This window comes from Centropristis striata, chromosome 8 (genome assembly GCF_030273125.1).
Source record: "Centropristis striata isolate RG_2023a ecotype Rhode Island chromosome 8, C.striata_1.0, whole genome shotgun sequence".
Taxonomy (NCBI): domain Eukaryota; kingdom Metazoa; phylum Chordata; class Actinopteri; order Perciformes; family Serranidae; genus Centropristis; species Centropristis striata.
The window spans coordinates 13,060,100-13,074,166 of NC_081524.1; the positions used below are offsets into that span (position 1 = coordinate 13,060,100).

At 36.4% G+C, this 14,067-nt stretch overlaps 1 protein-coding gene across 1 annotated transcript; it reads left to right on the forward strand.

Annotated features, from left to right (window-relative positions):
• Positions 1-694: 694 nt before the first annotated feature.
• otoa (otoancorin) lies at positions 695-13,741 on the forward strand. The gene is made up of 23 exons (XM_059339119.1): positions 695-767; positions 1,079-1,138; positions 1,229-1,413; positions 1,497-1,618; positions 2,591-2,874; positions 2,987-3,123; positions 3,417-3,582; positions 3,620-3,829; positions 3,905-4,069; positions 5,116-5,247; positions 5,406-5,452; positions 6,742-6,868; positions 6,954-7,072; positions 7,173-7,311; positions 7,468-7,661; positions 7,742-7,941; positions 8,190-8,395; positions 9,881-10,021; positions 10,814-10,956; positions 11,298-11,434; positions 11,574-11,671; positions 12,965-13,148; positions 13,323-13,741. The coding sequence occupies exons 1-23, from the start codon at positions 765-767 to the stop codon at positions 13,403-13,405; spliced, it is 3,282 nt and encodes a 1,093-aa protein (XP_059195102.1). The 5' UTR covers positions 695-764; the 3' UTR covers positions 13,406-13,741.
• The last annotated feature ends 326 nt before the right edge of the window (positions 13,742-14,067 follow it).

Below are 14,067 nucleotides of genomic sequence, written 5' to 3' on the forward strand. Positions count from 1 at the left end.
GTACAAATCCCAATCCCAGTCCCAGTATGTTTACACACATTATGAGTACCCTTTGTAACATGAGTCAGAACTAATATATGGCAAAGACCTGTCCTAATGTGTTTAAACTGTGCAACATAATAACATGGAGGGTTGTTATGTTACAGGATACTCAAAGCCTGAGAGGATGGAGCTGCAAACTATCCTTGAAAACAGGTAATTCTGTAATTGTGTGTTAGGTAATCTCTTAAAGAGCCAAATAATGTCCCTGAATTTTGTAAGCTTGTAAAAGTTATTTTGATTACATTTATATCTCAGTTCTTGAAGACTGTGGTCGTATTATGAGGATTTTAGCAAAGTGTTGCTAATAAGTGATATAGACTTAACCTCACTGGGTGATTAAAGGATAAAAATCTAGTTGATTAACGGACAAAATCAATCAACAAATAAAAAAACGATCAATTTCTTCTCACTGAAAAGTTGTTTCTTCTCTCATTTCTCTCAGTGACTTGCCTATGGTGGACACAAATTCTGACCAAATGGATGCCTTCCTATCTAAGTTTTTCAAAGCCGAAGAGTCAATGTCTTCAGAATCAGGAGAGAAGAAAGACAAAAAGAAAAAAAAAAAAAAACCTAGTAGACCTGGTAAACCTGATAAATCTGATAAACCTGATAAACCTGATAAACCTGATAAACCTGGTAGACCTGGTAGACCTGGTAGACCTGGTACAGGCGGAAGACCTGATAGACCTGATAAAAATGGAAGACCTGATAGACCTGACAGAATGGTGTGAACACACACACACACACACTCACACACACACACACACACACACACACACACACACACACACACACACATAAGCACTTAAACTACATTGAATTTCTTCACATAAAGATGATGTAAATGAGTATGGGTTTTTGATTATTTGGAGTATTGAAATACTTATATATAAGTATTTTAATACTTACTTTGATATATCATATACAAATCTGGATTTTAATGGTTGATGGAACATTTTTACTACTTATTTGTTATAATTTTACCTGCTTTAGCCAGCATGTAATAGTTGTCTGTTTTCTCTTTGGCTCTTTTTAGGCAAACATGTGGAATTGCAGCAACCTTCCACCCATGGTCAGGCGGATGAATACCTCTTCTGTCAGTACTTCCTACTAATGCCAAGATTTAACTAAGTAATACAGTATTCTGGCAGTCTAATGATTCCTTCTATTGCTCTGATTCCCTCAGGAGGCAATTGCATGTTACATGCGAGCATATTTAGCCCCTCTAGCCTTGAAGGCTCTGACCCCACAGAGTGAATGCAACATGACCTCAGAGGACAAAGACGCACTGCTTTGGGCTGCCCAACCTATAATGATGGATGAGTCTTTCAACGCTTTGGACCTTCCTTCCGAAATTGATACAAAAACACTGTGAGTACACTTTTATGCAATTACTGTATCCAAAGTTTATCAGCTACTTTTCTTAAAATTGTAAAATTGATGGTCGATTCCAGAAAGAAGATGCTGAAGAAAAGGTCTAAAAAAAATAAAAAAGGTGCGTTAAATTTGGTAAAAGAGCATTTCGCCCTGAAGGACTTCAAATGTACAACAAGGCCGCAATCTGATTCAAGAACAGGTAAGGAATCAGCTAAACCCATACAGTCACAAACCACTTCCAACAATTTAATCTCTTTTTGTTGTTTGATGTTGTTGTTTTTTCCCTTTGAGGCCGCCATGGGCCAGATTGAGATGGTTTAAGCGGGCCATGTGTTGCTCATTCGCATTCCAAAGTAAATACTAACACTAAGGGATGTAGTTAAAAAGAACAAAAAGGTGAATGAAGCTGAAATAAATTAAACCTGATGACCGACAGGAAGAGCAGGAGGTAGATGAGCTCTTATGTGTGATCAATGCAAAGCATGTAAATATTGTGTCATTTAACAACCAACATTGAAACTGACAGGTTTTGTCATCGAAACATTGCATCTGTGTTTTTGACACACAGTATATATTTTTGCATATGTGTTTAGATGCTTTGAGATCTGCGAAATAGATAGATTACTTTATTCATCCCCGAAGGGAAATTCGGTTGTCACAGCAGTCTGGTATTCAAGTACAATAAAATACAATAGAATAAAATACTGAGGTAGCATAAATAAAAACAACAATAGAAAAAAACACAGAATAGAACAAGGACACTTAAGAAGTTAAAAAAAAGAAGATCAGTTGGTAGGATGGTTGGCAAGATGATGGTAATTAAACTGGTGATATGATGCAACAATGCTATATTGACTAGACGGTATATAATAATAATAATAATAGTACAGTATATAATATAATATAATATATATAATATAATAATATAATATGTAATAATAGATAATAAACAATATAAAAATAAATAAAATGAAAAATATAAATAAAGTCATTTTAAATAAAATATGATATATAATATATAATAATAATATTATTATTATTATGAATAATAATAATAATAATAATAATAGTAATAACAATAATAATAATAATAGTAATAATAGTAATATTAATAACATAGCAAAGTGTCGTGCATGAAAATCAAATACCATGTAAGGTGCTTCATCACTAGTGAAAGTTGTCCCTTATCAGTACATGTGGATCTGCAAACCACACACTCAAATCATACCCATAAACTCCTGTAGGGTGGATGTGAAGCCTTTTGTCCTGCCTCCTTCCTGTCATCACTTTTCTACAAGTGTGAATGTGACTTGTAATAGCCTCATTTTGACTGTAGAGGGGATGGTTCGCTGCAATTCTTCAGTACCATGGCTGAATTCGGAGGCGCTGGAAATGCTTGGATTTGACATCGACAGTTTGAAAAGAAACGATGTTAATTATTCTCCCAAGGAACAGGTGAGGTGGTCGTCAATACAGAGTGAAGAGCCAATAAAACTAAAAATAGCAGATGACAACATTTTTAATTTGTAGCACTGTTGGTTTGTTTTCTTCGCTTTTTCTTTTGCAGCTGTGTGAATTTTTCCGCTCCAACCGGTTCAGATCTGCAACCTCTGGCCGTAGTATGAAACCCACTCTGCGCAAGACGTTTGGGAAAAAATTTCGAGAATGCTTCAAGGGAAAAGAGCTTGCTGAAAATACGGACAAGTTTGTATTCATGCATGAATGTGTTTCACACAAAGATACAAATTGTTAGAAAACAAGTGAAGATAAAATCAGGTTTTCAGATTTTTGCTGAAGTGGACAGATGAACATACAGTAATGGTTTCCACAGGAGTAAACAGCATTCTTATAGCTGCTCACTCATTGTAAAAGAATGAAAAACACATCAATGATAATAATTCTGTATACCAATAAACTTACCCAATGTTATAGCTAGAGAACTGGTTGTATTTCAGGGTTGGAATAATCAAAACTTTGTTGCTTTTGAATCTCACCAGGATGGGCGTACTGGCCTGTGACAAAACCGAGTTTCCAGACTTGACTCCTGACCTCAGCAAGAAATTTCTCTCTGACCTTGACAACCTTAACTGTGAAAACCCTCGAATCAAACTGGTATCACTCACTTACCCAAGCCTTCACCCATGTCCCCACTCAGCCAGGACATAAGTAAACTTCATGAATGTCTTTTCTTTTCTCCTGACTCAAGGTGAGGAAGCGTCTCATTAGATTTCTGATGTCAAAAAACAACACTGAAGATCTACAAAAGTTTGCTAGCAGTGTTTTGGAGTTGCCTATCAGACAACTGAAGAGGATCCCTCCCAAATATCTTGAGGAACTTGTCAAAGGAAAATACTTAAAATTGAGTCTTTCAAAGCAGAAGTTCCTGTATGAAAAAATATGCAGCAACAAGGTGAGCCTGCAGGGCCGCTGGGAACTTGTCTGATATGTTCTCTCTTTATACTTATCTCATTTTGCTTTCCCTTAGTGTAAAGATTTGTCTGGTAAGGAGCTGATAGAACTTAGCTCAATTGTACGAGCACTTCCAAACGGTGCCTTCAAGCGTATCAAGGAAATCCTGAATAATACAGAGGGCCTGAAGAACGTCTCCAGATACATGACCAAGGCACAGCGGTGGTTCGTGGTGGATATGGTAAGTCAGGAGAGAGAGAGAGAGAGAGAGAGAAGCTACCCTTATTGAATAACCTTTTTTATCCCAAATATTTCTTGACATGAAAATATCCAAATCATGTGTCATTACCTCTGTGCACTGTAAAAAATATTCTGTTTAATTTACGATAAAATACTGGCAGCTGTGGTTGCCAGAACTTTACCGTAAAAAATACAGTGAGTGGGTTTTCTACTGTAAATTTAAATGTAAATATCAGCTAAATCTGTCATTTAGACTGAAAAATCACTTGCCATTTTATCCCTATTGTGTCTCTTTTTGGTCATTTTGTGTCTCATTTGATAATTTTACGTATTTTTTTGGTCATTTTGTGTCTTTTTTTGATCATTTCATGTCTCTTTTGGTCGCTTTCTGTCTTTTTTTTGGGTCATTTTGTGTCTTTTTAGATAGTTTTGTGTCTCTTTTGGTCATTTTGTGTCTTTTTTGATGGTTTTGTGTCTCTTTTGGTCGTTTTCTGTCTTTTTTTTGTTCGTTATGTGACTCTTTTGGTCATTTTAGGTCCTTTGTTAGGTCCTTTGGTCTGCTATTATTTTTATGGTAGTTATGTCCTTGTGACGTTATGGTATTTCTCCATACATTTTAAATGAAAAATCTAGTATTTTTTACAGCAAAACTGTGTTTTCTAAAGTTTATGACAGAAAAAAGTAAAAGTTTTGTGCTATTCTTTGATTTACGGTAATTAAAAGTGTCTACTACCGTGATATTACATTTTTAATTTCACGCCCTATTTCTGATATAATTTGACAGTGTTTTACTGTAATTTCTACAAACATTTTTTACAGTGTGTGTGTGTGTGTGTGTGTGTGTGTGTGTGTGTGTGTGTGTGTGTGTGTGTGTGTGTTATATAAATATTGTCAAATGAACTAGTATGTGATTTGGAATGAAGCATAAGACAATTAAGAGGGAAGAACAAAAGGATCTCAAATCTCATTCTCAAATAGAAAGTAATTTGTTATCTGTGATACTATTTTCAAACCTTGTGAACACAAGAATGTCTTATTTGCTTCTAGCTGTCTAAAACTATGAGTTCATCACAGTTGGTAGAGAAGCTGCCCAGATCCTTGCTTTGCAGGCTTCCTATAGACAAACTGAACGACCTCACCACCTCTGACATAAAGAAAAAAACATGGTGTCTGCCACAGGTAATGTCCCTTTATACCTCCTCTCTTCCAGCACTGAGCTATTGACACATTTTATTATGTTTTTACATTTTAAACATGATGTGAATTTTTCATATTATTTTGATTTTAGATGCTAGATGAATTGATGCTATGTTTCTACTTTGTTGTATTTTCAATAGGCTGCTCAACTAGCAAAAAAGATGTTTCAAGGAATGAAAAATTTTAGGTAAGAAATACAGCGATGGACAAAGTAACAGAAATAACCAAATTATAGCAAAGCAAAACAAAATCCTTGCAATAAAAGTCCTACAAGGCTAAAATAGTTTCTGTTGTGGCTGGCAGAGGCGTTAATTCAAATTGATACAAAATAATACAAAGTTTTGTTGTATAACTACAATGACAATAAAGCTTCTTATGTCTTATGCCTAATCTAAATTCTATGATGTTCCTTTTTCTTTTTTTCTTTAATCTCCCTAAAATTTTAAACGTGTTTCCTTAAGTTGGACAAATAATTTGTTGAGTGTGAAAGCAACATGTTTTTTTTCCTATCTTGGTAAAAATGCTTTTTAACAAAACTTTGTCTTACTTAAGAGAAGAGCAAAAATAAGTCGAAACATATGGGAGTCTCAAAAACATTGAATACCAAAAACACAAGAAAAAATCATAGAAACAAGCTAATTTCAAATTACATTGTTTTGTATTAGTCAGGCGGCTTAGGACCAGATTTAAGAATAAAGGGGACACGTCGGACAAAAGCACCAAATTTTTTCCACATGGTCTCCATCACCATAGGTTTACATTTTTGGTAGGAGCCACTTCATCAAGATTGTGGATCGGAGATGGCACCCATATAAAGTCTATGAGAACCAATTTATCTTCCAATCCACTTAAAAGGTCAACCTTGGTGTCAAAATATGCATTTTCTGGGTAAAGGAATCATTTTAAGCTATTGAGAATATCACTAGAGATCTGACATGAGATTAAAGCGTTCCCTAGATTTTTTTTTGAGCAGTGTACATTGCAGCTAATCCGCACTCTCCAGTGAACATAGATTCATTTTCAGCTCAGGATTCCCTGCTGCAGCACTGAAGACCTACCAGTCTGGGTGAAAATGAACATATCTATTTGATAAAATAATTATCTAGTGATGTTCTCGGTAGCTTTAAATGATTCCTTGACACAGAAAATGTATATTTGGACACCAAGATTGACCTTCTAATTGGCTTGGAAGATATAGAGTTTCTCATAGACTTTATATGGCTGCCATCTCCGATCCACAATCTTGATGAAGTGGCTCCTACCAAAAATTGAAACCTATGGTGATAGAGAGTATGTGGAAAAAATGTGGTGCTTTTGTCCGACGTGTCCCCTTTATTTGGCTAAGCCGCCTGACTATATATCTCTTCCTGACAATTATTTGGGATTAAAGTAATCGGCATGTTCTTGATACTGTGGGTTTATATCTGCTATTGCTTCACATACATCTTGTGTTATATTTCATACATTTTATGGCAGTGGCAAGAGGATACCTTCAGGCCGTTGGGAAGCTAAGTGTGAGATTCTCAAGAATGTATCAGACAGTAAAGCAAAGGAAATGGCTCAGAACATGACAGACGCTCCGAAGTGGCTCAACCCACAGCTGGTATGGATTTACTCACACATATACTGTAATATGTAAATAAAGGATGTGTAGAGTATACTACTTGATAACAAATTTGCATTTTCAGAAAGAATGTGTTGCCGAAAAGCTTTTTACGGTCTTGGAGGCAGAGAGAGATGACTATTTTGAAACCATCACCGAGGAGGAAATAGACAAAATTCCAAAAGAGATACGTCTTCGCCTGCTGTAAATGAACCATCTTCTCCCCATCTCACTGTATTTTTAACAATGATATAATTAAAATGTGACCGCTCTCGATCTCCCTGTCTTATTTACACTGTCCCAGGGCCAAGAAGCTGAAGGATTTGCCTGACTCTGTGTGCGATGCCTTACTTGACTTGAAAGATGATGACCTGAAATTAATACCTCGTCGTTCGAAGACTCGCCCCGCATTTACTGAGAGAGCTTTGCTTTGCCTGGCCGATGTACTCACAAAAATTTGCCACACAATCACATTCTTTCCATAATTGACTATCCTTTTACATTGTCACAAACATACCTACTGCTCCACATCTACAATTATCACATTGTGAGTTTAGTACTTGCAACAAAGGTCTAACATATTTACCTTGTATTTGCAGGGGGAAGACTTATCAGTGCTGACCAATGAGGATGTGCTCAGGCTTGGATCATTGAAGTGTGAGCTTCAGGCATCCCAACTGCGCCTCATGGATCCCGACGTCCTCGAGTTCACCCTGGAGGCCATGGCTTTCTGCAAGCGCATTCCTAAACGCAACACGAAAGATATAATTGATCTTCTCATAGAGACTTATGGGTAGGACACAAGCTGCTAATGGATGCTAGAGTTACTGCAGAGAAAGCAAGAGTCTGATGCATTTTTAAAATCTTCTGCAGGAAAATATCCGACTGGTCAGATGAGATCATGGAAACAGTGGGTCCTCTACTCCTTTTGGATGTCGATGCCATATCTGCTCTGCCCAATAAGGTGTATTTCTCTTGTCTTTTGCTTCACACAATGCTCATAATGTTCCACAGTTATATTAATAAATCTCTCCACATGAAGAGGGGGTTCAGCACTTTACATATGTGGTTGCAATGATTTGTGCACATATTTCACATTTCTGTTTGTTTTCTGCCTCTGTCTCTGTTAGGATTCGATTTTGGACACTCTCGATTTCCTAATTAAAGACAGGAATGACCTCCCTGATGCCTTAAGAAGGAAAATGTTCCAACTCCGCAAAACGATAAGTTAGTGATACTGTGCAAGAACTGGTGATGCATTGTTCTACTGTCTTTTTTTTTATTTCTCACCCGCTGTGTGTGTCTCTCTTGTCTTTCTCAGAAAAAAACCGTCAAACTAGGTCTGCAGATACTGAAGGACCCACTGAGGATAACATTGAAATGCTGGGCATGGACAACATCTTCTGGAAACCTGAAGAGCTGAAGCAGATGTCAAATGCTACCTTCATCAACAGCATAGAAATATTTGCGGCCATCCCTGACTTCAGAGAACAGCAACTGGAAGTGCTCCTTGAAAAAGCAATGGAGGTAAAGTGGAGACACTGATTGTGCCATCCTGGTTCTGGTTATTTCGGGAGCATAAGACTTCTCTGGTAAAGTGATTGAGAGAAAGTCCTTTTATAATTTATTTTTTATTTTAACATTTCTATTCTTTTTTTTATCCCTGGGTTTCATTGTGGGGTTGACAGTGAGGTCCATGCAATAAGGGACTATAGTAAAGTTATTGAAGAGCAGCTGAAGCAAGGTTATTATAGTTAACGAAAACTAGAATTGAAAAAACATTTTCGTTAACTGAAATAAAAATAAAAACTAGAGTTTTTAAAAAACGATAACTAACTAAAACTGTATTTTGTGGTTACAAAACTAACTAAAATTATAGTGAAAATGTCCTTAGTTTTCGTTTTTGTCAACTTTTTTCATTCATAATTCAGTGTATTTATTTGAACATGCAACACATGGTGAATATGTTTACTGAGACTGGGATGTCTACACTCGAAACAAAATTCAAAACACCCAGAACTGTAAGAGTTAATAACCTTATTGGGGCTGAGATGATAAACCAAAGGAAACAAAGGAAACATTTATTATGGCCTCTTTGAATCACGCACCCAACACATAGCCCATTAAAAAAAACTAAAACTAACACTAAAACTAATAAAAACTAAACTAAAACTAAGCATTTTCAAAAAATAAAAATTAAACTAAAACTAGAAAACTCACTCTAAAAACGAACTAAAACTAACTGAATTTGAAAACAAAAATTCACAACAACATTAAAACTAAAACTAATGAAAAATCCAAAACTATTATAACCTTGAGCTGAACCCTGATTTTTTTTAACAAACAATAAGACCCAAGCTTTTTTAAAATTTTCAATATACCCTTATAGTTGAAAATAACTCTCCCACACCTTCGGCCTAATATCTAAACACAATTATTTCCGGGACAATATTTTGTCTGACCGAATGTGGTTATAATGAAAGGTCTAATTGTGACCTGTATCAGTAGATATTTCTGCAACACACAGAAATGTCTTTGACATAATGTAAAACTAATCCTTCTTCATGATCTCCTGATGATGTTAGTGCATTTTTGGACATTTTTAAACTTACACTAAGGCCCTATATTTCAGTGCTGCACTACTTAAAGCCTTGTGCAAATAGAGCTGTAAATTCTCACGATATCCACATTGTGCGTCCGACACATTCTTTACATTTTTTGTAAGTGCTACCAGCTGAACAGCTATTACCGCTGTCCGAAAAAACTCTGTGAACCAGGCCCATTCGAGGCCCACTCCAGAGATGACTGAAATACATTATAAATCTTATGTTAGAAAATTTGACTGCCCCCTTTATACATAAAAAATACCAGACTGCCATCACTGCACAAAAGAAAAAAATATTGACTTACAAATGTAAAAATTGAAACTCAAAGTGGGAAAAATGAACTTTAGAAAGCTGTATGTTCATTAGAATATTTTTTGAGTAAAGGTCTGATTCTGTGTTTCTGCAGATCATCCCAGAGAATGATGACTGCAACGTGAGAGAGTGGGGATGTATAACTCGTGGTCTCCCTGAGGAAGAACTGGAGGAATGCCCCTTTTTAATGGATGAGCTGGACGATATTGCCCACTGTGACTGGAACGAAACAAAGGTGAAGTATGAAAGCAGCCTCATGTGCTCATGACTACTACTAATATACAGATTATCAAGATGTTCACTAATAGTCAGGCGGCTTAGGACCAGATTTAAGAATAAAGGGGACACGTCGGACAAAAGCACCAAATTTTTTCCACATGGTCTCCATCACCATAGGTTTACATTTTTGGTAGGAGCCACTTCATCAAGATTGTGGATCGGAGATGGCACCCATATAAAGTCTATGAGAACCAGTTTATCTTCCAATCCACTTAAAAGGTCAATCTTGGTGTCAAAATATACATTTTCTGGGTAAAGGAATCATTTAAAGCTATTGAGAATATCACTAGAGATCTGACATGAGATTAAAGCGTTCCCTTGATTTTTTTTTTTGAGCAGTGTACATTGCAGCTAATCCGCACTCTCCAGTGAACATAGATTCATTTTCAGCTCAGGATTGCCTGCTGCAGCACTTGAAGACCTACCAGTCTGGGTGAAAATGAACATATCTATTTGATCAAATAATTATCTAGTGATATTCCCAATAGCTTTAAATGATTCCTTGACCCAGAAAATGTATATTTTGACACCAAGATTGTCCTTCTAAGTGGCTTGGAAGATATAGAGTTTCTCATAGACTTTATATGGCTGCCATCTCCGATCCACAATCTTGATGAAGTGGCTCCTACCAAAAATTGAAACCTATGGTGATAGAGAGCATGTGGAAAAAATTTGGTGCTTTTGTCCGACGTGTCCCCTTTATTTGGCTAAGCCGCCTGACTATAATCAAGACGACCTGTCTCAATAGGTGAAGGCTGTGTGGAAGGCTATTGCTAAAACCAACAACCTGACAGCAGAGAAGCTGAAAGTTCACCACATGGTGGCACTAAACCGGTTCATCTGTGGCCTAAGCTCCGAGGAGATCCAACAGCTCAACAAGGACGCCTTCAAGTTCGTGCACCATACACAACTCATTACTAGTCAATTAAGATGTTCAAGACAGAGAGACAGAGAGAGAGAGAACAACACTATACAAACTCTATCTTTCTCTAATGCCACTAAAAGTGTTCACCTAACCCCAACTATCTATGCAAGAGTTTGACATCCTTTCCACTGTTTTTAATGTCTGATATCAACATCCTATTGATAGAGAATAGAGACAAACAAATGATTCTGGATGTGTAGATAGTTTTGTAGCATTTCTGATTACTCAATGAATAGGGAGATTTGTTCAGTGCAGAAGCAAATACTTTTTGTCTGTTATAATGTTTGTGTTTCTGTGTGTGTCACAGGGAGGCTGTGGGCTCAATAGATGTTTGTCAGTGCTCCTTCGAGGTTTTACAGCAGTTTAAAAGTCTTGCTGTGTCTGCATTCGGAAGTCCCGAAAACTGGTCCGAGGCACGGGTTTCTGAGCTGGGCTGCATTGTTGGTTAGATAATCACCTCCTCTTTTTGTTCTCTGCAGGAAACCAAACTTCATTTTGTAGTATTCTTCAGAAGTACTGTGAAGTGTTGTTTAGCTCAACAGAGTCTCACAAAATACTGACCCGCTGTTTGTCCCGCCCTCAGCTGGGTTGAATGGAACAGAGTTGGCTTCTTTGGGCCCATCTGTCTTCTCATATCTCAATGAGACGTGCGTCAAGCTCATACCACCCGAAAACTTTGCTGTAAGTAACTTTCTCTAGCCTTTGCTCTTTCCTTCCATTGTCTTCCAGCTTAGAGCCAGCTACATTTACTCAAGTACAATACTTTAGTAATAATATTTTGAATGTTCCCATTTTTCACTACATTAGATGTCTACTCCACTACATTTCCAAGGGAAATATTGTACCTTTAACTCTAGTACAATATGTTTATCTGCCAGCTGTAGTTGTATTTATTTTTATTTTTAATAGTAAATATATGACAAGCATCTAAAACTTGGTGCATTGTTTAGTGATTGAAAAATAGTGGCATTTATTCCTTAAGGTTTTATATTCTTTGTAAAAAAAAAAAAAAGATTATTTAAACCAGTTTTCAATGCAAATCTGCTTGTTAAAAGAATTTTTTAATGTCAACTTTTGCAACCAGCCTTGTCCTTTGTTTCTTTAAGATGCATAAATTAATTAATTTAGTAAAGAAAATTCAGAAGGAGTGATTTCAATTAAAAAGCAAAAACTACTCAACAGTTGAACAGTACAAATGAGCTTCACCTCAACCAATTACAACAAACTGGTCCTCACATACAATGTTAATGCATCAATAATTATAAACGTACATGTATATGTGCAGCATGCGACACTCTAAAACAAAACTTGGTTATTAAGAAAGACCAAGACTTTATACAAGAAACATTAGATTACAGAGATAGAGATACATTAGAGCAATTTATTCTTCACAAAACAACCTGAATAAGAAACATAATTTAAAAATAGAAATAAGAATTGCAAAAAGCATATAGTTCTGTCAATCCATTTATCTGTTATGGACCAAGGTAATGTTATTTATATAAGAGCTTTCTAGTGATGGCTTTAGAACGAAAGCTAGGTGTCAGTAGATGCTTGTTAGGAGAGAACAGCACTGAATTTATTAACAAAGGCCCAACACCATTTGGCCCTCAAAAAAAATCACCATCGAGATTGTGAAATTGGCTCCTGAATATTATGCACCATGCAAGTTGAATAAGCTGCAAAAGCTTCTGACACTAGACAAGCTAATCCCCTTTTTGACCTTTTATCAATTCAAATCAGATCATTGTGAATGTAGTTTTCTTTGAATTCATGTTTCACTAATGTTGATGTCCTTGGGCCTGTTTGCTGTTTTATTTGTTGTATACTGTAATTTCCATGTTTGTTGTTTTATAAGTATTGTATTAAGTATCCTTATAACACGGAGTTCGCTCTCAATATCCCTCCCTGTTCAAAAAAGTACATTTATTGCATAGTCTTACTTAAGGGATTGTATTCTTGTTTACCCTCCAGAAACTCTCTGAAGAGCAACTGATGGCTTTTGAATCTGCCACTGCTGTGAGTGTAACCAAAGATCAGGAAGAAGCCCTGGGAGAGGAGCAGATGGAAGCTCTTGAAATGGCGAGGACGGGGGATATTGAACTAAGAACCGAAACCCCCGAAACCCCCGAAACCCCCGAAAAATATAGCTATTCAGGTAAGAACATACATGTACAGTGCTTTGTCATGTCACATATTGGCAGAACACAGTGTGTTTATGTTGGACCCCATCACATAATAAGAAAATGATTAAGAAAATAGGTTTTCATAGACCCTGAAGGCTCTCAGAGAGGAAATCTTTGCATTCAATCTTCATGTCACTCTTGTTCAGGGGCTCCATCGCTGAGTGTCGAGGGGATTGCGGCCGTCATGAAACCTCTGCTGTTTCTCCTCATGGGCTTCCTGCTGCTGTAAGAACAGCGAGCCACCACATCCAGCTGCATGGGTTTTAGTTAACCACATATACACAGCCTCATAACCAATATACTGCGCTTTTGTGTAATTCTTCAAGTTTATATTCAATTTATACATTTCTCTACATCAGGGGTCAGCAACCTTTTTGATACTGAGTGCCATTTTACATTTTCTTGTTAATGTGTGCCATATCAACATTAAGACCATTTTGACCAAGAAAGTACTAGGTAGTAAGTCCATCTGGTACTTTTAAAGGTTATGAAAACATCATATCAGATTTTAAATGAATGGCCTTATCCAGCTTCCAGTAATCTTGTTCATCAGAAATACATTTATTATTATTATTATTATTATTAGTTTATTTAAAAGGGGACAGTGCAATTTCATAAAACATGGTTAAAAAAGCCAGAGTTAGCCAGAAGGCTAGTTTTCATCTGTAGTCCCCTGGCCATGATGTAAAAAAGCAGAGAATTACGAAACAAAAAACGAACAAACAAAAAAACAAAAAATAAAAATAAAAATACGTACAGATAAAATGTACTTTTTTTACCCGCTGTGATTACAAATTTTATGCACAGTTCCCATTTCAACTACTTTAGATGACATTCCCTCATTTACAAAATATGCAAATGTCATAATGGGAGAATAAGGGGAAACAAACA

Coding starts and splice junctions, on each gene's coding strand:
- otoa (XM_059339119.1), top strand. Junction 3,124..3,416: donor CTTGCTGAAAATACGGACAA/GTTTGTATTCAT, acceptor GAATCTCACCAG/GATGGGCGTACTGGCCTGTG. Junction 4,070..5,115: donor GGTGGTTCGTGGTGGATATG/GTAAGTCAGGAG, acceptor ATTTGCTTCTAG/CTGTCTAAAACTATGAGTTC.